The sequence below is a fragment of the Epargyreus clarus genome, unplaced genomic scaffold, assembly GCF_041222505.1.
Source record: "Epargyreus clarus isolate Ecla_fem2 unplaced genomic scaffold, WU_Ecla_fem_2.2 ptg000029l, whole genome shotgun sequence".
Lineage (NCBI taxonomy): Eukaryota > Metazoa > Arthropoda > Insecta > Lepidoptera > Hesperiidae > Epargyreus > Epargyreus clarus.
The window spans coordinates 6,681,823-6,709,817 of record NW_027332235.1 but is presented as its reverse complement, the minus strand read 5'-3'; the positions used below and the strand labels follow the sequence as shown (position 1 = coordinate 6,709,817).

At 36.5% G+C, this 27,995-nt stretch overlaps 1 protein-coding gene across 1 annotated transcript; it reads right to left on the bottom strand.

Moving 5' to 3' along the window:
* Positions 1-19: 19 nt before the first annotated feature.
* LOC140754511 (multidrug resistance protein homolog 49) lies at positions 20-27,536 on the bottom strand. Its single transcript, XM_073089536.1, has 24 exons — positions 27,319-27,536; positions 15,777-15,956; positions 15,093-15,138; positions 13,469-13,662; positions 12,955-13,099; positions 12,357-12,457; positions 11,992-12,163; positions 11,485-11,609; positions 10,898-11,087; positions 10,060-10,281; positions 9,433-9,674; positions 8,981-9,068; positions 8,652-8,860; positions 7,922-8,088; positions 6,517-6,776; positions 5,948-6,099; positions 5,724-5,838; positions 5,112-5,361; positions 4,416-4,611; positions 3,629-3,791; positions 3,136-3,330; positions 2,533-2,742; positions 1,939-2,085; positions 20-1,475 (listed from the first exon to the last, which is right to left on the bottom strand). Exons 2-24 carry the CDS (start codon positions 15,938-15,940, stop codon positions 1,230-1,232), a joined length of 3,999 nt encoding a protein of 1,332 aa, XP_072945637.1. The 5' UTR covers positions 15,941-15,956; positions 27,319-27,536; the 3' UTR covers positions 20-1,229.
* Between the last annotated feature and the right edge of the window lie 459 nt (positions 27,537-27,995).

The following is a 27,995-nucleotide window of genomic DNA, read 5'->3' as shown; positions in this document are numbered from 1 at the left end:
TAATAAAATAAAAAGGTAGTAAGAATAACACCTATTTTAATGTCTTATAAATATTTTGTATAGTTAGGTACTAACTTCCTATTTCTATTAGGTAGGTAGGTACGTATCTATGAATAGTGTCTTTTAAGTGTTGATTAAGGTTAAAATAATGCCTAAGGATTTGAGGAATGTTTTATTGAAGAGTAGGGAAAAGGCGATCTGACGCAATCACTCTTGATGTGATATTTTTTTATTTCGAATGGACATGCTGTGATTGTAAAATATATAGCGTTTAACGCTATATTCTATGCTTCTGCTATGCTAGAAATAGTATGCGCAATTGCTTTATTGTTACGTTTATGTTAACCCTATATATTTTATATTTCTACCAAGAGTGTGAGTTATAAAAACTGGAAAGGAATAGGTACACTTAATACTATTCGTTGTTTTGATTTGTACTCATCACAAAATAAGATCGTTGTTTGTCAGTTTATTAAATAACTCCGTTTTCATATACCTACGTATATATTGTATATAGGTATAATAGCCAGGTTAAATGTGATTTCACGATCTGTTCTCCTATAATTACAATATAGATATAGCTTAAAGGTGAATCAGTTTCTCGCACGCACGTTGATCATATCTTAAGTTTTACAATACGTTATTTGCTTATTAGATATTCCACAAGTTAACCAAAAACATATGTTGTCTAGAATCTAGACTCTAGATGGAAAGGTTTTTTTTGCCGTTTGCCGTTTACGCGCTATTTCGTGCTACCTATAAATAAGTACTTATGCCAATGTTGCCAATCTTTAAATTTCAGAGAATTGTGTAAATTTTCATAAGCTTAAAAAAGTTCGATTTCTGTCTTAATTACGGCTGATTAGTTTCGGTAGAAACTCTACTTTTAAGGATCCATCCATTTTTAGACGACCTAGAAATGGATATTTACAAAACCAATGACAGTACAGCAGCAAAACAAAGTACCTACGTACTATGACCTATTGTGGCATACTAAGGGTATAAGGCGCCTGCGCCTGTTGTTAATTGTCGCCACTTTAGATTTTGGCTGACTTTCTACTGATTTTTGGCGGTCATTTTGTTTGTTATTTTAAATAATTTCTATCCAGGGCGAGCCCCTGATTTTTTGTGGGCCGTGAATCCCGGAATTCCTTAAGACAGCCCTGACAGACTATGACACACTATCTAAAAACCTTACGCGCAAACGAATACCATCGCCTACATTTGACTTAGTCCTGAGTCTCATCAGCCTCAGGTATATTATCTTCGCTCTCCTCAACAAAACCGCATTGCAGCTCGTACAGCCTCGCGTAGATCCGCTTCAATGCGATCAGTTCTCTATGCGTTCCCATCTCCGCGACGACGCCCTTATCGATGACGCAGATCATGTCCGCGTTCTGTATGGTGGCGAGGCGGTGCGCTATGATGAGGCAGGTGCGCCCTTCACTCGCGCGGTCTAAGGCTTCTTGCACCACCTGTGGAAAGATGTTGATGAGAAACGTTTGCCTAGGTTTTACTGATTGTGGTATCGTAGTACCTACCTATCTACTGATCACGGATAACTTCTAGAAGGTTATTTGAAGAAGTCTATTAAATGATAAGTTATTTATGGTAGTTTTTAATCGACACTCAATTGAAAATAACGACTAGATGTTAAGTTGTCATTGGGCATTTCTAATTAACTCCCAATAGAAAATCAGTTGAATTTATGCTCAGCTTTTTTTCTACTGAAATTAAAAGACGTAGTATGCGAGTGTAAATTAGGTAAATGTTTATGTAAAGTCTTATGCATCAGATAACAACGATGATGAATGAACACTTCTACGTCAAAGATTTTTACAATTTGGAGAAATGTTTATCCACTAAGCTTATTAGATTTCCAAAGACATATAAACGTTGAGCAGATTTACTGGTCTCGTTAACGTTTAAGCTGCTTACCCTCTCGCTGTGCGTGTCCAGCGCTGAAGTGGCTTCATCGAGTAGCAACACACGTGGGTTACGCACAAGTGCACGAGCGATGGCAATCCTCTGTTTCTGGCCACCGGACAATTGGGAAGCTCTCGCACCAATACGGGTTTCATATCCCTGTTGCAATATTTGATGGTATATTACATACTACCACTACCTATATATGTTCTCTTTTTATCTTTAAAATATTTAAGATTCCTAATGACCCGAGTGGTGCTTTGAGCAAAAACTTTACTACTAGTAGGTAATACCCTCAGGAGTGCAAAAAAAAAAAGTTATTAGCCATCTTTTTTGAATCCAGACAGGAGTAAAAGTATCGGATTTAAAATCCAGAAATTCTTTTCTTGCAAGCAATGCCCAAAACCAAATTACTTCTCATTTTGGGTCAATATCATTTGGGTATTGGTTGAATTGTTGATGAGAATAATATTTTAATTTCTTAAAAACCTACCAACAGTAGACGGACTACCAGCTGAAAAGTAATTACCTACCGCTACCAGTTGACATTTGCAACAGCCCATTTGCCAATAGCTTTGTCGAGTCTTGTACCTTTCGAATACTTACATTAGGCAAAGCAGCAATGAACGTATGCACATTAGCCTCCTTAGCAGCGGATACGATCTCCTCGATAGGCACGACGCGTGTATTATCGCCGTACGCGATGTTCTCCGCAATGGAGCGGTCGAACAGCACCGGCTCCTGCGAGACGATGCCGAGGTTCCGGCGGAGGGTCGTGAGCCGCATGTCGCCCACTATGCTGTGGTCGTCAAGGTACTGGAATGGGGAAAAAATGTTTGGGGAAATCGAAAATTGAAGTGATTGTGATGCTTTTGTATTCATTTTCAGATGTTGTAGCAGTGCCACTTTCTGATTTGATGGCAAAATGCAGAATATTTTCGTTCCAACTGATAACACGTTTAGGGAGTTCAGTAATTTTTTTGTCCGGTATTTCTTTGTTTTTGCCGAAAATTTTTAGACATTATTTCTACCAGACAGTTGGGTCCGTTGAAAGAAGGAGACCTTTTTGTTCGTCGAGTTGTGAGAAACTGATCATCCACGCAACGCCACGGGCTTTGTATCCCTTTAACAAAGATGCCCTTAACACACGAGTATAATAAGAAAACAACAGTTTTGGAGAAATCTCATAGAATACAACAATATACTTACCACAGTACCATCATCCGGATCATACAACCTCTGCAACAGCTGTATGAGGGTAGACTTGCCGCAGCCGCTCGGACCGACCAGCGCGATCCTCTTCCCACTCGGTATAACCAGCGATAGTCCACGTAACACTTCCACTTCACGACGAGTTGGGTAACGGAACTTCACGTTCTTGTATTGAATTTTACCATCTGCCACCTAGAAAAAAAACGGTTTTGAAGATACTCTGCACTATTTTCGCTTGATTGCGCCACTTATATAAGTAAGATAAAACATATCATATAATGGGCTCCATGATTCATTGCACTATTTCTATATTTTTTAGTTTTTTGTTTCGGAAAATTCTCAAAGATTAGGTAAAAGGTGGCCTTGCAGTTAGGCTGCGATCAGATATTCATCAAGATGTTTCAAAAACTTCAAATGAATTCAGGATACGTTTGGCACTATCTGTGAACTAGCAGAGAAAGTTTGTCACATACCTATCAAGTATACTTACATAATTCTCCTGAACAGAAGGTGCATGTGTACTTTCCACCACGGGTCTTCGTTCGAGCAACGTCATCACCCGGCCCGCCGCCAGTACGGCGGCTCCAAAGTTAGGCGCAAATGCTAGAGCTTGACCCATCATCCATGCGCCAAATATAAGCGCTTCTGATACCCTGGAGGATGAAGGATTTTTTTTAGATAATACGTAATGTTTGTTATTGAGAAGATTTTTGAGTGCTTCTTTATGGTTGAATAATACAATGTTATAATATTCATATAATTTTCAGTACTTTACGCAAATATTTTTTGGGTACTCAGTTCAAGTGTAATTGACGTTAGGGGCTTTTGTTGGTTATTTTTGTTATCCCCACATTCCTTGAAAGGTGGGGAAACCAATGTGGCATACCTACGTATCGATCTTTAAAGTTGGCAGAGGATATTCAATCATTATTGGGTAGTGCGATAGAATTATTTTTCTACGTGAAACGTGGAAATTAAGGCTGTCAGCTGTCTTAAATATGAGCTGAGTGTCATAGTCCTCACAAAAATCAACGTACCTATCTGTGTTTAATTTTAGAATCGTATTTTATAAGGAGTTGGTTCCGGATATCCATTGATGGTACTGACATATCATCCGTTGGAATACATGATCGCGAATGTGACACGTTTCTCACCATTCGCTAATCTCATTATGAGATTGATGATACGTATGATGATACGTAGACATCTATCATCATGGTGACGTATCATTAGGGTAGGGTATCGTAGTACCCTTTAAACTTAAACCAGCAACTCACTTGATAACATCCTTGTAGGGCACCTGCTTGTTCGCGACGAGCACGCCGCCGTACCACAGCGAGAGCGCGTAGCCGGCGACGGGCGCGGTCTGCCCGAACGCGAACACGCAGCCGCGCCAGCGCAAGCTGCGCCGCGCCGTCACGCGCGCGCTCAAGCCCGCGCCGCGGTAGCGGGACATCACACCCTCCTCGCCACCTGATGTTTATATCCAGATTATTCATACGCCTCATCCAGAGGCGGCGTTAAGCGTGGGTGACGTGGGCCATCGACCACGGCCTTGCAGCTCAAGTTGCCCCGCGCCTCTAGCGGTCAACGAAAAAAAAGGAAATCGCCGGAATAAACCCGCTTATATGCTCGTATTCGGATGTTATCGTCTGTATTTTGAAAGCATGTACCAATAGAGTAGCAGACGGCAACCTTTTTGGCTACACAGGGCACATACCAGCTACGCGAAACAACGTTGGGTCATAATCAGAAGTAAATTTGCCGCTGCATAAAACTCATGACGTAGAAAAAATATTCTTAATGTACGCCACATCCCAGTTGCCAGTCTTGCTGACCGTTGTATTTTAAATAAACTTACTTGCTTCTTATATATTACAAAAAAAAAATGCACGAAATTTTAACCTTTAGCATTTAGCCTGTAGTTATGTATATTTATATGCACAAGTAAATAAAAAAGTCACAATACTCACAAAACGCAGACACAGTCCTGATATTAGTAATCGCCTCAGTCGCTATAGTAGTCGCTCTATTCGACGCCTCCCGCACAGTGGCCGCGCCCTCCGCCAGCACGCGGCCCTCCAGCACCACCGCGATGATCACCATCGGCACCGACACCAGCGACACCAGCGTCATCTGCCACGTGAAGTACATCGACAGCGCTATACCGAGCAGGATGGTCGCGGACGCCTGCATCAGAGCGCCGATACGGGTGCCTGTGGCCTGGTCAAAATATTAAATAGTTTTTTTTTTAATATAAAATAATCGCATGAAACCATTATATAAGCAATAAGATAACACCCAGAAAAAGAATACAATTAATTACATAGCAGATCCAAGATTTTTCTTCTACCACTCGCAATGAAAATATCGCGAGGAAACATAAATGCATAAACTTTATTTGGAAATAATATTAAGCCAACTAAGTACTCTGGCCTAATTCCATCTAAGTCTAAAATACACATCGATGGTAAAGTTTTGTTCATAATTTAGATTAGCCAAATCGAGGTCTGAACAGTCTAAAGCTCAACCGAACCTGTAATCCCCAGACCAGTAGAATATTAAGATATTAAGAATTCACTTACCCCTTGCACAGCAGCGGCATCTGCTGCCAGTCTAGCACATAAGGCTCCAACTCCATTCTTCGCATCGTCAAACCACCCAATCTCTTGTTTCAGCATCGATCTATATGCTCCTACCCTGGAAGCATACATATAAACGATACGAATTAAATAAATATTCCTATATGTTTTTGTATTTATGCTAACTATTTTCTTTGTTACTTCAATATAATAAATAATGCCTTTACCTAAGCCTTGCTGTTAGTCTGACTCCAGTCAAATTGAATACGTATATTTGGAAGAAAATTCCAATGCCTGTATAAACTCCTACTATGAGAAACAGAACCGCAATCATATTGGTACCTCCTTGCACATAGCTTTCATCTGTACTCTCCAGCAACTGAAAATTCGCAATGAAAAGAAATTAATATTAGCCTATGGACAATTAATAAGTAAGAAGAATAGAGTAATATTGATTGCAAAGTAAGAGTTGTACTTAAGTTTTTAGGACTTCAACGCCAAAGTTCTATCTTATATTTAACAGGGAGTTATAATATATGCCAGAATGTTACTGGTTTGTAGAAATTGGAAAATCAACACTTTCAAACAAAGTGTGATAACGGTGAAATTACTACCTCTACTGCTATTTTACTAATTTTACACTAGGTATCTAAGAAGATGTTGATAAATCTATCTATACAGATGACATTGATGATTTTATTTACTTAAGTAGCCGGATACAAGTATATTATTTTTCAATTTACGCCGTAATTAGAGTTACTGAGCAAAATTTAATTAAGGGACGAAATGCACTTACACCGTACGTCTCGCCAAATAGTATAGCAAAGCAGGGAAAAGACGACCCAACAGCGATAGCCGCCATGACTCCTCCGACCATCAGCCATTTCTCCGGCTCGCAAAGCTTCATTATCTGCCATGTCGTTGGCTTGAAATCCTCAACCTTCTTTTCATCTAGCACCACACTGTCCTCTGATCCCGAATCGCCATCACTTGACGTACTTTTTATCGAATCAATTGACGCTAGTTTCTGTAGCTTCGGTCTACGTATTTTCGCATCTGCGTTTGGATCAAAATTATCGGCTGTGAATTTAGAACAAGACGGCGAATTAGCTAAAAGAGATACCCGAGAGCCTGGAATAAATTTCACATCCAATTCACAGAGTTAGCACGACACAAACGAGCGAACAAAAATTTTGTTATGCAGCATGCATTGGCGATGTTTCGGGTACCTCTGTTACTGCTTCGGGCGTGTATTTCGCGATGGCAATTGACAAGGTTACCTAGAAATCTAAGAAACATAATCGGCAATAACATTGTATGAATTGTGGAAGAAAACGCCAGTAAGAGTTCAATTTATATACATTTAGTAGATTAAGAATACGAAGAAGATGCTTTAAAAATATATTCTCCCTTACGTCATAATTAACGTACTCTTTGAATTATTGTAACTTATTTGCTTCCTACATTACAAATATTATTTTGAATATATATTAGCAAGTAGTTATTCTTAAAAATAACTTTTTTAGAAATTTAGACGCACTAAGTAATAAATACTTAAATACTGAAATATAATATTTTTATACGGATTATAATAAAAAATATATGTGCTGTAATATTTCATCGCTCAAATTTAATAGTGCATGACATTTTTTTTAATAAGTAGAGTATTGGAGGCCAGTATGTTCAATTTGCTTTTAAAATAAAATTTATTTAAGAAATTAAAAAAAAACACAAGCAGTTTAATTATAAACAGTTTAAAGAAGTTAGCACAAGACGTTAAACACATAATAAAGCAACATTTATTCACAACATTAAATGACCATAATTGTTTCATGCATATTTCTTGTATTATAATAACATTTATCTACAGATAGAGTTTTGCTGATAAACAATTCTATATCATCTAATGATTAATTGGTTTCCAAAAACGTTTGACCTAAAGATTTGCAATGCATTTGTCATAGACTTTAAATAGTAAGTAGATACATATTTATATTATCATAAGTATTTGAAAATTAATAGATTTCACTTCCCTATGAAGTTTTGTTCAGAATTGGCGACTTCTGTGCTGCAAATGAGCACAGGAGACAATAACTACTTACTATTAGATAATTTGCTTATTGACAACTAGTTCTTAAAAGGAAGTATAAAAATTGAATTAAGTTTCTTTGATAGACATATAAATAAAATAAAATTCTTACGTCTGCCTTCATTATCAGGTGAAGAGGGCGCTATACTGGGCTCATTCTCCAGCACTAGCTGATAGTAGCGACCTTTCAGATTCAGCAGCTCTTCGTGAGTACCTTCCTCAACAACTTCACCTTTTTCTATGAACACGATGCGATTCGCGTTCAGGACAGTTGCTAACCTGCCAAGAAAATTGCTTTGAGTAAAACGATGAAATGTTCATCACATGAACCTTACAGATCATCAGATCAGAAAAAATGTAAGTACTGTTTACAATAAAATGTATCAATTCCACGATATAAATATTAGTTTAACTAAAATCTAAGCTTAAATATGCTAATTCCTGTTTAGGTATACCAATCTGGGTATCGGTGAAAAAACGCCAGGTATGTTAATTTATTAAGATGTATGCTGATACTATTGCTAATGCTCAGAAGCTCAGCAGCAGCAGAAGTTAGGTAAATAAGATGCACAATAAACATGAGACAAGAAACAACAGTAGTATAATAATTACGAGTACTATAACTAGTAACAAAACGATTGTTTTTAAAAAGGATCATAATCGAAAGAATCTTCAGCAATCAGGACCCAAATCTATAGAGCATAAAAGTGCCGATACACTTTTTCGCACCTCTAATCTTGCTCGTTAGCCATACCAGATCAACGTCTTATATTCCACGCGTCTGATATGAAGCAGGGAGTCTATCAAAGCGTTCAAGTCCTAACCGTACTTATCGTAGCTACCTGTGGCTCACCATAACGGTGGTCCTGCCGAAAGCTGCTGCATCCAAAGCCCTTTGCACTTTGGCCTCACTGTGAGAGTCCAACGCTGATGTGGCTTCGTCAAGAAGCAGGATTTTCGGTCTTCGAACCAAAGCCCTTGCGATCGCTATACGCTGTTTTTGACCACCAGATAACTGAGCACCTCTTTCCCCAATCATTGTGTCGTATCCCTGGAATGAGTTTGCGTATCATCATTTAGATTTGTTCAGTAATTATTTTGATAGCAATTAGAGTTTCCGTGTCATTTTAATTTTTTCAGTACTTATTGTATAGCAAGTATTCATACTTACTTCTGGCAAATTTTTGATGAAGCTATGACAATATGCTTGTTTCGCTGCTACTATTATTTCTTCGTCTGTACATGATGGATTACTCATTCTGAAATCAAATTAAGTGAAATGTGAATAATAAGATTAGGTATAGGATTTTTCAGAACCATTGCACCGTAGAAATGAATCGAATGTTAATAATTTTATGTTTTATGATTATAAATAGTATAAATATCTGTAACATAAGATACGGATGATCATACTCATTGGCAATTTAAGTGAGATTTTTATATAACAAGTTCATTCTTGATATAGCTAAAGGGGTATTATATTATTAGATTTATTGAAAGTCGTTTATTTAAAGTCTTTTGTACTGTTGTGCTTTCGCGTAATGTTAGTTCTTGTTTTAATAAGTTGTAATCCTTTGTTTCTTTGATCCTGATACTCTCTCATATCTTTGTGTTATATCTTACCGAATATTATCCTTGATGCTGCCAGCAAACAGCACAGGCTCCTGGCCGACAACAGCAATATGGTTCCTCAGATGCCTCACGTTGAGGTTCCTCAGGTCGTTCCCGGTGGCCGTCACCGACCCAGAGTCGGGGTCGTACATCCGCTGCAGGAGTTGCAGCACCGTGGACTTGCCGCAACCACTCGCGCCCACTAGCGCCACCGTCTCATTGCGGTTGATTGCTAAATTTATGCCGTTCAATACCTTGAATCCGAATAATTGTCAGTAAGTGAAAATTTATGACAGCATTTTTTTTCTATTCTCAGTTATTGGAAATATTTAAGGCTCGACGATTTGGCTTAAAAAAACATATTAGCTTAATTGAAAAGTGTCAAAAGCTTTCACTAATTTCAAAAAGAAGACAACTCTATACTATATTAGCCTTAACCCTGTTGGTTAATTATCACGATCGTCATGATAGAAATTTGAACTCTATTAACAATATTATTATTATTAACATTGATTACCGAATTCATGATATAAATAATTTATAGATCTTATTTCATTACACTTACGAGAAGATACACCAGAGGGATATTCGCTTCAAAACAAATCTTGTATTAAGATACGATATCTTGGACGTATTTACCTGAACATCTGGTCTTGCTGGATACCTAAAGTAGACGTTCGATAGCTTCAAATTGCCGTCCAGTTCCGGTGTCTGGCCTTCCTTGGAGAGACTGTCAATGGCTGGTTTTCGGTCTAGTACTGCGAATATAGCTCCGGCGGAAGCTCTAGCACTTGCCATTGCCTCCAAATGTGGTGACGTCAGACCTACATTCTGAGCGCCTTGTAATACACTGAAGAAGACCTAAATGAACGAAACAAAAGATAAAATAATAATTTTATTACGTTTCACTATAGAAATGTTTGAGCATAGTCTGATTGCATGGAATTCAGTATCGCCCTTAGAAGCTCCTAGTGTCAACTCACACCTATTATTTATCGAAGTTGTATTAGACTAATGCATATTATAAATAATATTTGAGTACTGAATAACATAAGAAAATCTGGATGGCTAACAGTTCTTGAAAGTATTTTCATAGGTTCATAGCACCGAATAGTAAGACAGAGTCTTGATAGCAAAGTTCATCTTATAAAAAGTGTTGAAGGTGGTAGAACTCTTTGTGGTTTCACTCCAGCGGCACCACCGCCACACCTGTTTCTGCGCTATAACATTAGTATTTAGCGCTGCTATGTTTTGGTTTGAAAAGTGGGGTAACGGCGACATTCCGAGGCATTCCAGCTTAGTCCCCAGGCGCATCTGTGGCCGACCTCAAGTAGGAATTTAATCCTATCTGGAGTTTATTAAAGATGTCCATGGGCGCAGTAGCCACTTACCATCTTACGACTTACCACACTGCATGCTCGTCTGCTACTCCGATAAAAAAGTGGCCTAAATATAAAAAAATAATACAGAAACTCACAATCATCAACACAGCGGGAGTGTATATCGGTCTCTCCTCGTGTCTGCTCTCGAGGATGAGACCGACTCCGTACCAGAAGGAGAGAGCATAGGTGGCGTATATGATGAACCACATCACAGCGCTGCCCAAGCCAGAGTACACACCCTTCCTCGTTCCCATCTTATTTGCCGGCTCCAAACGAACTCTATATCTACCATTGAAAATTAAAATAAATAAGATAATAGTATTACAGTAACTTTGGTATTATGTCCTTTGTTGTGATTAAAAATCCATTTCAAAAGTTTTATGACTACTTGCCACTTGCCACTCTATAAAAAAACATTTAAAAATACTTAATTCCAGATCAAAAAAACTACAGGGTATATATGACACAAGCAATTTTTCCTCCACAACTGTTATAATAAAAATACTTTAGAGATAAAAAAACGAAATTTTAGAGGTTGAATCAGTAAGATCTTTTTCGAACTTGGAAGGCGCTGAGATTTCCGAGTATGCTAATGGGAATTTGAGTCGAGGACTCATCGAAAGACAAATGCTTTGTGATAAAAGTCAGTGTTCATGATCTGTCGAACACTAATTTAGTTTACCTTTCTATCTCCTTTTCCTCTCCACCAAAAGCAACTACGGTCCTGATAGACGCAAGCACCTCTTCAGCTACCACACCAGCGATACTGTACGCTTTCAACTCTTGTGTCGTTATAGATGATTGGATCTAGAATAAGATAGTTGATTATCAGAATTATAAAATGGGTCGGTTACTTTGCGATTATTTTATAGTGAATGTATGAAAAATTAACTATTAGAAAAAAATAAGTTGAGCGGGGTAAATCACTCTTAAATTTCACCAAGGATTATATATTAGTTAGAAACAGTTTCAGAGTGCAGAAGCCTCCTCCAATTTCTTATATCTTTTTTTTTATCATTTATCTTCTTTATTTCACTTATCCTCTTAATAGAATCCATCGTAAGCTTCAACTCATGATATAGTATAGAATAATTATATCGAAAAAGAATTAACGCTAAGTAGTATCCTAAATTTGCTTGTTTCTTAATCTTTTTAACTTTCTGAAGATATAACTGAAGAACTCACTGACCTTAGCCACGATAGCAGTGGTGGCAATGATGATGGGCGCGCACGAGAGGATGACGAGCGTCAGTTCCCAGCCGTACGCGAAGGAAATTATGACGGCAGTCACGAATGACATCACCAGATATATTAACATCGGAACCTTCTCACCTATGCCTTCACGGTACTTTTCTACGTCACTGAGAGATACAAGCAGTAAAAACTAATAAGAAATGACGTTCTAGCAATATCGAATAGGTTTCAAAAGCTTTGAAAAAGAAACTAAGTAAGTAAGAAAGAGAATGACAACAATTTTATCAGAATAGCTTGTTGTTGAGGTGTAATTTAAATCGTATCATTTTCGTTATTTAATTTATGATTTTAAATACTCACTCAGAAACTTTCGTTGCGAAATTCATCGATGTGTTAAGGTCATACCATGTAATGTCTTGTCGCAACACAGCACGTAGGAACCTCTCTTTCACTCTGTCGATCTGTAATGTATGACAGACAAAGACAGACATTAAAAATTGTTTTTTTAAGAAAATGAGAAATTGTCAATGAGGCTATTGTACCTATTGTTAATGTTAGATCTTGTTTTTGCTTTAGTACTTTTCAGTTTTAAGGTGGTAGAACATTGTGGTTCGACTACATAGACGTTACTCTCACACGCACGCTGGGTTGAAGGATGTAGTAAATGAAGAATTTATCCGAAGCATTAGAATTTAACTAAGTAGTTCTCAAGTGTAGCCATGCATCTGTAGCCAACCTCAGGAAAGAGGTGGGAAACAGTAGCTACACCATACCATACCATAAGTGGACTTCATGATCGTTTGTTACTTCTACGAGTATAATGTAAAAAGGCTTGGTTATACAGGATGCTTAAAAAACTTTAAAATCGCGATTCAGAATAGCTGCATGTGGAACCATCTCTTATCAATTGGACAGAAACGTGGCAAAACATTATGTGACGCAAAAGGATAAGACATACCTGCTTAAGTGCTGTATAATTGAAGAGATCGACACTGATAGCGCCAACAATGAACTGCAACACAGAGAACACGGTGCACCCGATGCCGAATGCCTGCGAGTCTTCAATCAACGCCAATCGGTTCTCTTCGGCGCTTGCATTCGTTCTGAAAAAACATATTAGTAAGTAAGTGTAACTAACACTTCGTCTAATATTGTCCTAATAATGATTACACTGTCAATATTCAACGCACAGGCGTACAGACTCTTGTATGTCATTTTGTTATTTGTTATAATATGAACTTCTGAGTTTTAGAAAATTAGATTTAAAACTAACTTTTTTTTTTTTTATCAAACTTAAGCCTAACAGTTCAGCGTAATTTTCTCCAAAGAGATTCACATTTTTGAACCTACACTTAATTACTGTCATAGATTATTGCCTAAAAGCTGCTCATACTAAAGAGCTCTATAGTTTCTACTTCAGCATGGCAACTTATTATTAAAGCTCCTATAGTATTTATCAAAACATTACTAACAGTATCCGGCCGCCTCCAAACCAGGCGATGGTGAGGGTCTCCGAGGACGTGCCGGTCATCACGGTGCGGTCGATCAGCAGCGACGTGAACTCGCCGTACACTATCACGCCGACCGGCACGAACAACCCGTTCAGAGTCGCGAGCACCACGCCCAAGAACAGCATCAGATACTCCCATGGCTTCGCGAACCTGAACTGTGACGAAATTGAGGTAAGAATCATAGTGATATATTTCTCGCATCGTGAAAACCGTAGAAGTAATGTTCGACGTTGGATGAACAAATTTTAACATTCACCTAGTCCACCTGATTATACCTTTTTAGGTACTAATTTAAGGATATATTTAATTAAACACACTAGAGAGTTATTGTTATATCAAAAAACAAGATATTTTTTCATTATAAGTATCACTAACAATTTAGACGAATCCAACCTCAATTCATACTATGTTAATATATGAGTTGGCAGGCCAGTCTGGGCATGTCAATGAATGAGACATACATAGATGACATACACGGATTGAAAAACATTAACCTCTCTAGTGTAAAAAGACGGCTGGTGGTTCAGTTATTACGATCAATTCTGCTAAGTACTATTTCTGCCATTAACAGTCTTAAGCTCAGAGAGCTGTTCTGCGAACGTTAAGCAAAGTAGAGACACACAAGGTGTTTCAGCAAAATCTTCGGAGATAATGACGTAGCAACCAGTAACCTGTAGCCAATTTTAGATGCGATTCTAATCCTGTGTAGGATCATTCGATAGCGATCCCATTTGCTATAATTTCGTAAAAAGGGACAAATGATACAAACTTTCTTAGATGAAGCCGATTATGGGAGAGCTAAATTAAGAGGCTCTGATAAAATATCTTAAATATACGGGTTTTGTATAGCGCAGAAAACTTTGCTAAAGTATTCATATTATAAAAGTTCTAAGTACTCGTCCGAAAAGATAACTTTGGCAAAGAACGTGATATAGTAAATTTGCAACAACTGAAAAGATTGGTTTGCGACATTTGAACAAAGTTGGGAAACTCGTTTGGAACTTGGCCAAAATCGAAGTTTATGAAGCAGCAAGTTTGTTATCTATACTATATTATAAAGAGGAAAGCTTTGTTTGTTTGTTTGATTGTAATGAATAGGCTCAAAAACTACTGGACCGATTTATAAGTTCTTTCATCATTCGAAAGCTACATTATCCACGAGTAACATAGGCTATATTTTATATGAAATATATTCGATAAATAGATTTTGAGGCGGTACAAAGTTTGCCGGGTCAGCTAGTAATAAATAAAATAAGAAGGGCTGTTAAGCGCTGGCGTGTTCTGGTTTAAAGGGTGTGGCAAGACATACTTTTCCGAGGGGTTCCAGCTTAGGTGGGAATCTAATCTTATCTGGGGTTGATGACAGATATCCATGGGCGGCAGTAGCCACTTACCATCGGGTGGACTGCATACTCGTCTGATACTCATATATTATAAAAAAATAACTTATTCAACGGAAGCAGCAACATTTATGTCCTACCTAAGCTAAGACTTCTATCTATAATAGCTTGAAGATTTATGGTAGACATGGATCACTTAACAGTAGACTAAGTACATAAAAATATTCTCTGTTTTGAATACTTACTAGTCTGAACCAAGATACAGCAGGAGGTTGAAGATTTGGGTCCTCACTGAAAGAAATGACACATTAGGTATTGCCATCTGTAGAACACGAAAGAGACAATGAGATCTAAGATATGTCGAAAGTATACGTTGAAATGAGACGGCGATATCACATCATGAGCTGCTACGATGCAAAGCTAAGCTAGATGGAGCTAGTCCGTACCGTTTCCTTGGTGCCATCCCCAGGGGCAACGCTACAAAATATCCGGTTGCCGCTAAACAGAGTTATAAATTTTATTGTACAGTCGACATACCGACTACATTACACATTATGTGTTTAAACATATTATACACTAACTACTTATTGACTTCAATTTTTTTTTAAGTAACTGTACTTCTAAAAAAGCATATTTTTAGAAATTTGTGTATATTAACAACTGCTTAACAACAAATACAAAAAATAAGTAAAAAAAATTAAATAATGATATTATTTTGTTCTAAAATAAAATCATAAGTGTAAATAAATATTTTGAAAAATAAATGTATTTTTAAAGACGTATAAGCATCTCTGAATGTAAAATATCGTATACAAAACAGCTGTTACATAATATTGAAGGAATTTTTGTGGGAATAAGACCTACGTAAGTACTTAAACATGAAAATACCATACATTAGAATCTATCTACTCCAATCTTAAAATACTCACGATTCTTCTTTAAGCCCTTTTTCAGTTAAGAAAGCGGATTGCTGCGCGAGGGTGCTGATAGTAATCGAGTTCTGCCGCAAGCCTAGCGTGAGCGCCGGGCGTTGCTCGCTCAGCCGCCGCCCCCCGAATTTGGTGATGCTCTTCACCGACTCATCGCGTTTCATTCTCGGGTCAACCGATCTGCAAAGACGAAAGAGTATAAACTTTCATTGAACTCATTCATTGAACTTTTGAAGATGGTAGAACCCTTTGTGGTTCGACTCCGGCGGCACCACCGCACATATTTCTGCCTCATAACAGCAGCATTAAGCGCTGCTGTGTCTGAAATACCTATATTACGAGTATAAAAACAAACTTTTACTACTTACTAACTTTTGCACTTGCAGGGCAAAATATTATAATATACGAGTAGGTTACAACGTTTTCGATGAATTATTTTATTTGTTTTGGATGACATCTTAATTTTATACGTATATTTTTATCATTATTAATTTAATATTATAATATAATATAGTTTTAGTTTAGTTAGTTATATTTTATTATTATTCTGTTATTTGCAAATATTTTTTCGTAATCTAAAATCTGGAGGCACGGCAGTGCCTCCGCCAAGTCGAGCCAAAGCCATTTATATTGTTTCTTTACATCCTGGGCGGCAAGTACGCCACTACCTAATTTCTCATTTTCTTACCCAATCACTTTAGTCACGTTATATCCTGGCTTCTAGTTTGATGCAATGTTTCAGATACTTACAGTAACCAATCCGCGAATCTCACTCTAAGCAAAGTTGTTACAAAAATTGCCATCACAACTGCCGCTAAGTTTGGTTTTCTACACTTGCAAACACACCTCACATAACTTTTTACATAGATTACGGGTATTTAACAAATATAGCATTTAAAATTACTTGAGTCTTTGTGAGCGTTCTCTTTTCAGACTGAGACCCTGAATTCTCCATCCTTAAGTAGCTATTGTTTACATATAGTTGATATATTATACTGTTTATCATATTAAGTATTTCTGTGTACTATAACTTACGATTTTTATGTTCTCACCACGTTTACATATTGACCGCTGCTAATAAACTTCAGGTTAAATTTTGTTGCTCATTTATCCGCACTTTAAATAACTCCATATTTTGATACTCAAGAGTTTGAAGCTTTCAGTGAAAGATAATAGACGTTTGATATGACATTGAAATTCATTTTTTTCTAATAGTAAGTAAGCTTTATGATGAACTAATTACGTCAAAGAAAAAGAGAGAAAAACTGAATGAAGTAATTAATTAATTAAAAATCTTCTCATCCTAATCAATTTGAAAACATTTTCTTAAAAATATGCTTAGTCCTCAGAGGTAGCGACGCATCTGTGGCCGACCACAGGTAGGACTCTTAACTTATTTGAGGATGATTACAGATGACCACGGTCGTAATAATAGCCACTTATCTACTGTATGTTAGTCTGCATGCTCGTTTGCTACTTCTTTATTATAAAACATATACTTAATATCAATATAAGTACGCAATAAATAAGTGCCTTCCGTTCAAAAGAAATCCCAGAATTCACTATTTCCTATTTTATCAAAGTTGATCTCACTGTCATACGAAAACATTGATAGTTTGTAACGCCGGTGTAAAACCGACAAATCTATACAATACATTACTCGTAAATAAGTAAAACTTTATTTATGAGTAAAATTTATACAGTTTTCAGTAGCTTAAATTTTATAAGCTCGGGCAGTAAAGCATGCGTTCCCCAGGCATCGATTAAGCCCGGGTTCGCCCCACTGCATTGCGGCGGTAGCTTCAAGCCTAACTAAATACACCTGAAGTCCACGGTTTAAAGCTAACTCTATATAAAAACTAATGACTTATCTATTGTTTAAATATAATATTAATTGAAAAGTTAATTACTTTTATATTGTTAGAGTTTTGGGAACTCATCCTAAGGGCAATTTGGTTCTATGATTCTAGTTATTTTTATTATTATAAAGTTTTTGTTCGTGGATTAGAAAATTATTTATGTATATAAGTTTTACGAAATGTTAATATTTATGTGTTATCTCAATAAATTAATTAAACACAAAAAAGTTAATACTCTTATTTACGTTACGTAATGCTTGTCGTGGTCGACTAATGTTAGAATTTTGGTCATTTTAAGAGGAACCGTACTCAGTAGTGGCACATTAATGGGCAGGTGATTAATATTGTCAACTGTTAAATTTAAGTAAACAAAGTGTACTGAACGGTGCAGACCCAGTCTGTAAATCTGAATTGAGTTAGTTTACGAAAAAAAACTCAGATTATTAAAATTTTATTTATTGTTTTCTATAAACTTATCTTACTGTTACATTTCCGTTTATTATGTTTCGATGAAAGTATTAGCAATGGATTGTTGTATTGGACTTTTGTATGAGAAATTTAAATACCAAATTTCAAAATTGCTTTAACCTAAGAAAACGTATTTACAGAGTCCCCCTTTCATTCCAATAACATTCAAAGACTTATATCAGTTACTCTATAAAACAATATTATAATATAACAAGTACTCCATAATAATTTTATAACATCCAAAAGTATTTTTGCCATTGAAAAATTCTTTGTCGATAGTCGAATACATTAAAAGTCGACAGTTATTAATAGAAACAAAAGGCTTTGACCCGGGAACTCCCACCCAGCTGACGTGAAGTTTAATCACGAACGCCACTGAAAAAGCTTTTAGCGACAGGGCTGGCATTTGAGCTTTTTTATATATTACGAGCTTCCGCTAGCAACGCAGCTCTGGCGCCTCTGGGGATAAAAGTTATCTGCATTCTTCCTACATTACTGCATTTTTTGCCTATTCTTCTTCATAAGTCCGTCAAAATAGGATTGGTTGATTCAAATATGAGTTCTATAAAACCACAGATCTATAGGTAGATATACAATGTACGAAAAAATCTCTCTCTTGGTAACTAATACTTCTCTAGATTACCTTATATATAAAATTCTCGTGTCACAATGTTAGTTACCGTACCTACTCCTCCGAAACGGCTCTACCGATTTTCACCAAATTTTATATGCACATTGTAGGTCTGAGAATCGGTTGCTATCTATTTTTCATACCCCTAAATGATAAGGGTTGTTCACCTTTAACATTTTTTTTATTTATATGGCAACACACCGTTTGTCGGGTTAGCTAGTCTTTATATATATATTTCTTATGTGCGTGTGTATGTCACTGAACTCCTCCTAAACAACTGGACTGATTTTGATGAAATTTATTGTGTGTGTTCAAGGTGACTTGAGAATGGTTTAAATTCACAATTTAGTCCGTGGGAAAAGGTATTATTAATTAATTTTTAATTAATTAGTAAGTAGTTGTTGGTTTTGGTTGGTTCACATTGGATTCTACAGACTTCGCTACCATCGCAGTTTCAAATATTCTACCGGTAACTAACGGTAAGTGATAAGGGTTGTTCACCCTCAACATTTTTTATTTATATGGCAACACACCGTTTGCCGGGTCAGCTTGTATAATATAAAAATGCTCCAATATTTTTCTACGTTCCTGCAAACGAAGGCTTCGAGCCATGTGTATTCATATGTTCCACTTGTTAGCCAAGCACATACCTTGTTAGACGAAGTACATCTTCGAAGACTGCACAAATGACGTGCAAGTTTTGTTCTCTCTACTCCACGTGAGTCCCAATCCAAATATTTGTTTACAATTGTGAACTGTTATCGGTCAAATGCTTTTAGATCCATTGATTGGGTTTTCTTTGATCAAATATTGGTTAATCTAATACCAATAGCCTACATCGGAAACAGTTTTGAAGAGGACTCTTCAATACGCAGTAATATCCTCATCCTAGTCCTAACTAATATTATTAATGTGAGTTTGGTTGTTTGTTTGTTAACCATAGATTAGTAACGATTACTCACTCGTAACAAGAAAACGTAACCAGTTTTGACTATTGAAATTGTCACTGTCATCTATTTTCGTGTTTGATAAATATTAAAAGAATGTAGTTTTTAGAGCATTTACGAATGAAACGATATTTCTCCGCACTTTTTTTTCGATTTCGTGTTTTTGCACCACTTAACTGCACATGTCGGCATTGTTGCGCGTAAATTACACCATGACATCCATTAAATGGCTGGCATTGTCAGCCGTTTAAGCCATTTAATGGCCTCCTTCAATTACAAGGCGGTGAGATATCTATACTTATCTATGTTGTTAACAGTTTCACGCCTTAACTGCTTAACCGATTGTCATGAAATTTTGTAGACATGTTGAAAGAGGTTCTTATAAAGACGTAGAGTAGGTAGTAGGTAGTTTATCTCAAAAAATGTATATCGTTCCCAAGGGATAAAAAATGGAAGGTTCTCAATTCGAATGTACTTGTTACTTTTTAGTTTGCTAGTGTAGAAAAGAACAAGGACCCATGTGACGCAGTGAATGAATTGCAATGTATTGTTCTGAATTTGATGCCCAGCAACCTAAATATAAACTAATATTTATTTTCTGCGTAAGGGTGTTTGCATGCTTATGTTTATTTTTATTGCACTCACTTCATGAACTAACAGTATTTAGGGCTATGCGTTCGAGTAAAATACTCGTAATTACAAAACCGCTGTTTTATTAGGTACAGAGCAGACGGTTCCTATATTATATATCCGTACCAAGCGTGAATAAGTTGACAAGTGGAAAATGCACAATTCTATTGCATCTATGTGCAGTATTTGGTGAGAATTATTTAAATGTTTACAAGTGGCATGTGTATGGTAAAAATACCCGTTAACTTACCTATTTACTCACCATATAGGTAATTCAAACAATCTTAATGTTTATTATGATTAAAAAATATACAAATGTGTATATATACATATTTGTATAAGTATTTGTATTGTATATTGATACGACCATCAATATATTCACGCCTGGTACCCATATATACTCTTGATATAAAAAGACAGCAATAACAAACAAACAATACAGTTTATAGGTATGTATTAACAAAAGTGTAAACCCAAAAAATGTGTCTATCTGCAGTAGATATTAAGCTAGTTTCTCCATTGTAATTTGTAACCTATATACTCGTAAGTTATCACAAAAATACCGCATTCACACCCATATTTATGAACCAAATAACTAAGTCACGCAACTAAGCTGTGCTAAACTCGTTTTGAATCCACGCCATGCGCGTCCAGACACCAGACGCTCTATATTAGCTAGATTTGATTTAGATCAAGGGCCAGCCAAATTAGTAGTACCTGTTATAAGAACGCCGTCAGAAGCCAAGTGCTCTTGCCAGTAACATTGCTATTATTATGATAGTTTTGCTTCTGATTTGAATTTGAACCGTATTGAAGTGCATTACGAAGAAATAGAAACGGTTTGTAACATAGAAGTCAGGTGCGTTGTGCAATGTTGACGTGATTGTTACGTAACGCTTCCGCTGTGACGTCATCGGGTTGATTGCGCAGTTGTTTTGTAGGTTTCAGATAGGGTCTGGGATGCTAAATATTGCTTTGATGAGAAGGACAATTCGAATAGTTCTCCGTCAAGTTTCATAAAGATGCGTTGCCATCCCTAAGATGTTGAATCGTCATGTACTAGATACCTATATCCCGCCATGTACCTACATAACACATACGTAAGTACAAAAGTTAAATCTTTGAACTTTTGTACTTACGTATATGTTATGACACAACAGTTTAAATTTGAAATTCTCGTAAGCAACCTAATCTCCTTACAATATATATATTTCAAGTAGGGATTTCATGAAGATAGTCACACTCCTCCGAATTGAGTCGCCAAATCATACCTAAATACAATACAAATGTATATCGTTATACAAGTTTTTAATTTAAATTCATCAAACATTTTACTTAAGTAATCGAAGCAAGTATAATAAATATTACTTGTACAACAATGAAAATTAATACCTTTATGTCTTTATGTAGGTACCCATCATCTAAAGCTCAAATTCTAGTAAGTAAGTGAATGTTAATGCTACTTAATAAGCTGTAGTAATCGATAAAAAATCCGTATCGTGTACGAGTAGGCGTGTTTTCAAGGCCAGATATCCACGTGAACTGATGACCTGAAGAAAACAGTAAGTTGAATACTGGGGGCACAGGACTTGGCATAGTGCCAATAAGGGAAGGCACGTGTCAAAAAGGACCTTCGGAGGCTGATGGATGAATGTATGGATGAGTGTTTTGTATAATATTACAAGGTTACACGTTGTGCAAAAATCCCAGATGATTTGGGAGTAAATTTATCGGAAGAATTGAATTTATCCTTATTTAGTATATTCCTTTTTGTTAAGTACCCAATAAAAGGGTTAGTCCGTATAGACGGACAGATATTTTTTGTGTTGTTATAGTGTCGTGAAAATAAATATGTGATGCTGAGATATTTAAGCACACCGATTTAACTCTTATTTTGAACTAAAAATGTATAATTTCTACTTAATATTTTATTTGTATGGTCATTACAACGTAATACGCTTAATGCTGAAATATATTTAGAAAATGTAATACAATATAGATATTGTTATTATTATCTAATTCAAAAACTTGATATCTATAGTACCTACGAGCTATCTAATTACTTTCAATAGAAAGCGTCTCTATGTGATGATTCATTTCAACAATGTAGTCTACAAATGAGAATAGTTAAAAAATGGGAATTCCTAGATTGTAAAATACTATCACCGACTCTATGAAAATAAATAACTTATTTCTGTAACTCTAGATCTTACTTTTTGGACCAAAAAAGAAATTATAAGTACTATCCTATCCCTACCAGCTGGGCAAGGGATTCATCTTAGAATGGTTTATTTAGCCTATAGCTTCGTTCATCAAGCGCTTCAATCATCATCATCATCATCTTCAATCATCATCATCAATTTATAACGCTGATGATGTGCGTATTATATTTTTTTCCAAAAAATGTGAGGTGTGTGCCTAAGAATCAAATCCCCTCTATATCGTTATAAGTACAAGAAGAAATATAACCCAACTGCTTAAAAATATAACCTATTTCACTTTAGATGACTTCAACGACAGGTCATATGTTAGAACCCATCAAGCTGTTTGGGCTGCAGGGTGTGCCAAAGAATGAAAAATACCTACATAAATAACGCCGCCGGTAAAAAAAAATCAAATGTACGACATTCCTAAACACACATTCTTCATCATATCACGCTATTTACAACATTTGTTTGTCTGACCGTACATAAAGATGTCGCGATTGTCAATCAAAGCGTAAATATTTGGCGCCGAGACACTACACAGCATCTGCACCTATCAATGCTATCAACGAACTCTCTATGAATTACTTGTTAGTTGTTACGTTCGCATGCATTGCATTCCGGAACGGCTACTAGCTAGACTAATGAATTGTATTTCTATTTTTCTCTTCTGTTAGTAGTAGGTATATGTACTGCCTAAGCAAGTATTCTTCATATTATAGGAGTAGCAGATGAGCATTCAATCCACCTGATGGTAAGTGGCTACTGTCGCCCATAGACATCTGTAATCAACCTCAGATAGGATTAGATATTCCTACCTGAGGTCGGCCACAGATGCGCCGCTACCCCTGAGGACTAAACTGAAACGTCTCGGAAGAGTATGTCTCCGTTACCACACCCTCCAAAACGGAACACAGCAGCGCTTAACACTACTGTTATGAAGCAGAAATACGTGTGGGAGTGGTGCCACCGGAGTCGAACCACAAAGGGTACTACCACCTTCGAACCAAGTATTCTTCTGTAATATAATTATTGATATTGATTCAGGTAACTTGTAAGTGAGCTATGTCGTCCACAGTCATTAGTCGCAAACATATCTTAACTTATTATATGCCGACTGACTTGCATATGACGAAACTATCTTTGTTGTAAGTAGTGGCAATACATTTCTGATAGGTTTCAGGTAGAACCCATCTGTTCTATTAGAGACCGTCGTAAGCGGCACTAATCATTTAATAACAGGACGGCTTGCTCGTTTGTTACTTAGGTTTTGTAAAAATATTATTTAAATGTAGTTATTCGAAGGTCCCATTGCGTTAAATATTATAACTTAGTACCTCACGAAACTTTCCAGGCGATTTAAAAAATATTATCAAAAACCTCATATTTTCACCAATTTACAGTGAATGTGATGTAAAAACATCGTGGAGAAAGAAGTCGATGATAATCTCTCTTACCACTTTCTACTTGACCATTTGTCGGGTAAGTACCCAGTACAACACAAACTCTATATATAAAAAGAATTCTAGGATCTTATAAATAATCTACATTAAGTATTTCTACTAACTACACAATGATATAAAAATAAGCAATAACTTTATGCCATTCTACTTAGAATTAGCATTTAGTTATTGTCATTTTCATTTTAAGCCATCAATGCAATGCTATTATATTAGATTTATTACATAGTTCTCAAAAAGCGCTGACTATGGTACATTCGACGAGACAATGTCGGTAGACTACCTATCGAGAGACGGGTTTATATAATAAATTGTGTAATTTTTAAAAAAATATTTTCAATATCATGTGCGTGCTTATTACATGATTTATGTAAATAAATTATCATGAGGAAATATACCTACATGCCTGAGAGTTCCTGAAAGAAGAGTCTTGCCCAGCCGTGAGAGAATAACGTGTTGACGACGAAATAATGACCTCATAAGGCACTTTCTACCGTTCTACCTTGTGTCAAAATTGTAAAAAAAATGTTAAATACTTAGTTACATATTTAAATATGTTTTTTTTAGGTTCCGGACCCAATGGGTAAAACTGAGTATTACTGAATAGGGCTGTATTTCTTGTACCGTAATAGAGACTTGAAATTGATAGCCTTTTTACACGTATTCAAATAGATGTGGGTACAACCTTCCGAGCTACGTTCGCACGTGGTCCTGAAATCTGAAAATCATTGCCGTGTTTCAAGTCTCGGTTTTTCTTAGCTACAGTACCCTTTTTTCATGAATTTTTGTGCAACAGTTTAATATTTAGATAGATATTTTGTGATATTAGTCAGTATAACCAATCATAACAAGTCCAAGTAAGTATCATTGATATTATTATTTATATTCACAAGTCTTTTGTATAGTGTGACGTCATTACCCCAATTGGGTAGTTCATCGAACGTTACTATCTCAATGAAGACGATGGGTGTTGACTTGTAATAAGAAAATAATTTAGTCGTAAATCTTGGGCGGGCGCGTCAGGGCGGCGCCTGAGCGACCCGTTTGCTTTAGTGCTTTAACCCCTTGGATTGATCATGGCATAATTTTACAGTTTATGTTGCTTGTGAAATAGCTTCCAGTAAATGAACTTGACGTAAATTCAGTTAAATAAATTTATAGAAAGTGGTAAGTAGGTGTTGGAATAAGTAACTTTTATCATGAAATAAGTCATGCTTTTCACTTTAGAATCAATCGATCGCGGAGGTACCATCGCTATTTTTTCAGTGGGAAGCAGTAGTTGCGTTCCGGTGGAAGGCATTCAATGCCGGCTGATTCACATATATTTTGGAATTTATGTAACACATTTGTAATTAACTTCAAGAGGAACCTAACCCTGAGGAACTATTTGACCTGGTGCCTACGTCACCATTCTTCCATCGCACCACTCGGCGAAGGATGAAGTTCCATCCACACCAACTGGACCCGTAGCGGTCCTCCACGGTTCAGTTTGCACGGACGTTCTTGCCACGAACTTGCAAGATGTGGCATGAACTTCCTCCTGAGGTATTCCCAGAGCGCAAGGTGCAAAAAGAGCTCTCCTTCAAAGCCGGCGATGCCTTGGCGATTCCTCTGGTGTTGCAAATGTTCATAGGCGACGTTGCCTACTTTCCATCAGGTAGCACGTCTGCCTTATCGTTAGGCTCAAATATAAAAAAAAATGTTATATGTGGATTTGGCTAGAGATATCCATGGACTTAAGTGGCCATTAGCATTAGCATTAGCATTAAATGGACTACATGCTCGTTTGCTCCATTGCATGCGTTCTTGCGTGAATGTGTCACATGACTGTGCGATAATTATTGACTCCTGCCGTCAATTTAAGGCCTACCTGCGGTCGGCCACAGGTGCTTTACTACCCCTGAGGAGTAACTTAGATGCGTCTGTCTCCTTCTTGATCCCCTATCTCCAATTACTTATTTTGGAACTCCTGCAATGCACGCAAGAGCAATGTTAATTACAGCTGCTAGAGGGTAGAAATCTACTCAGAATACCTATTCCAGGTATTCTAAAAAGGTAGCTGATTAATACTTCATTCAAAACATCACATGTTTTCGCCCCCACGCGAGGTCGAGGCAATGAATTTCCGGACGTTATATCTTACTTAGATACCTACTTATATCTACTAAAACGCAAGGGGCTCTATTGTTTTCTTTGGTAGTAAACTATTGTAATACTGCATCGTTGCCTACGTCTTACTGGGCAGTAAAGATTCACTTGTGTTATGACTTCATATTATATGTGAATAAATATGATTGAAAATGATTATTGTAAACGTAAAAAAAACATTAATTATGTCTACACTTTTTTAGCTATTTCCCTGTTTGTTATATTGAATATTTATACTAAAGCATCTGAATAGATTTGAATAGGAGTTCGCAATTGCAATGAAGTTTGTAGGTATATATATCGGCTTTTCCGGCGCCCACTAAACTTAAGATGACTTAAAGCGAATTTATTTTTCAGTATCAATACTGAAAACGAGTTAGAAGGCCTACAGCCTATAATAGCTGTAGTTTTGCTATCAATTCCGGGGCCTACAAGCATATTATTATGTTTCATTAACCTTTTGTTAACCTCATCATTTATGAATGTCATCGTTGTGAAACGATAGAATTTTATTTTATTTCCATATAAGATATAGGTATTACATACATAAAGTAACATATTACAATTAGACATAGAAATATACAAATCGTAAATCGTAGAAGTGGTATGCCGTATGTACATCTAGTATTATAGAGTTTATACACCGGAATTATCATTATTAATCTAGGAACTAAGATGTAGGTAGGTACCACGATACATCATAGTTATTTGATTATTAAAGACAAGATCTACATCATAATTTCCTCATAGACTGTGAATCTACTTGTAAAAGGTACCTAACTTGTAAGGTACTTGTAACATTAGATACTACCTGTTACAAGTAGATTCACAATTAGATATTCAAATAATACCCGAAATAGCAATAAAATAATGCCCATGATCAACTCCAATTCTTATAACTAGAAATAGAAAAGGCACATAACCGGTGGTAACAGATGCATGTAAATTATAAGAACGGCCAGCAGTTGTTCGCTGGAATACAGCCAAAGCTTTCAGTAGGCTGTGCATACTTTGTTCTATTCTACAAACCGATTTTATAAGAACTTTACATAACTTGAACAATTTCTGAACGTAAACGCTTATGAATCGTTTATTCTAAATTGAATTCAAGAAATAACTTAATAAGAACAATTACAGTTATGTTGTATTTCAGGTATTGATCACTGTTAAATAATATTATTAAAAATATACGCACCTATTATTCTGTAAAAATTATTATCACGATAACACGTCAAGTTGGTTGTAAGCTCACGATGAAGATCCTCTAATGTTACTTCCTTCATAAGGACACTGCTAGTTTCCGAACGTGTTTCGCGGGAAAGTGTGAAGAAGCGCGGGAAAGGGAAGAAAATGGCGCACGTCAACCTCGCTCAGCTGTTGGCAGAACACTGGGTGGTTTTTGGCAAAAGGGTGACTTATCAAGCCGGTCAACGATGCAGTTGTTTTAATCGATGTGGAAACTTCTATATCAGTGCATGTTACGGGAAGTAGGGAATTTGTCCTGGTCATGTAATATTGACGCAGTAACGACTGCAGCGTAGAATTTCCCTGGCTCGATAAGTATCTACGTAATGTGATCCTTTTTGTGTTTAACTAAGCGTGGTTTAATCTTTAGGAACTCTATTTGTTGTAATTCAAAATAGCTAATTAATATTTACACGTTTTGCAATTGTTGAAATGCAGTCTTGTAAGGTTTCATTGAAAAGTATATATTAATGGTTAATTTGCTAGCGAACCTAAATTGTCGAATACCGCCATAGCTAATAAGTACCTGAGATTAGTTTTATATCCCCGGATTGTGAGACATTAAATAACCCTACCGAAATAAACCACACTTTCCTAGTATGTAAATACTTAATTGGACATCAAAGC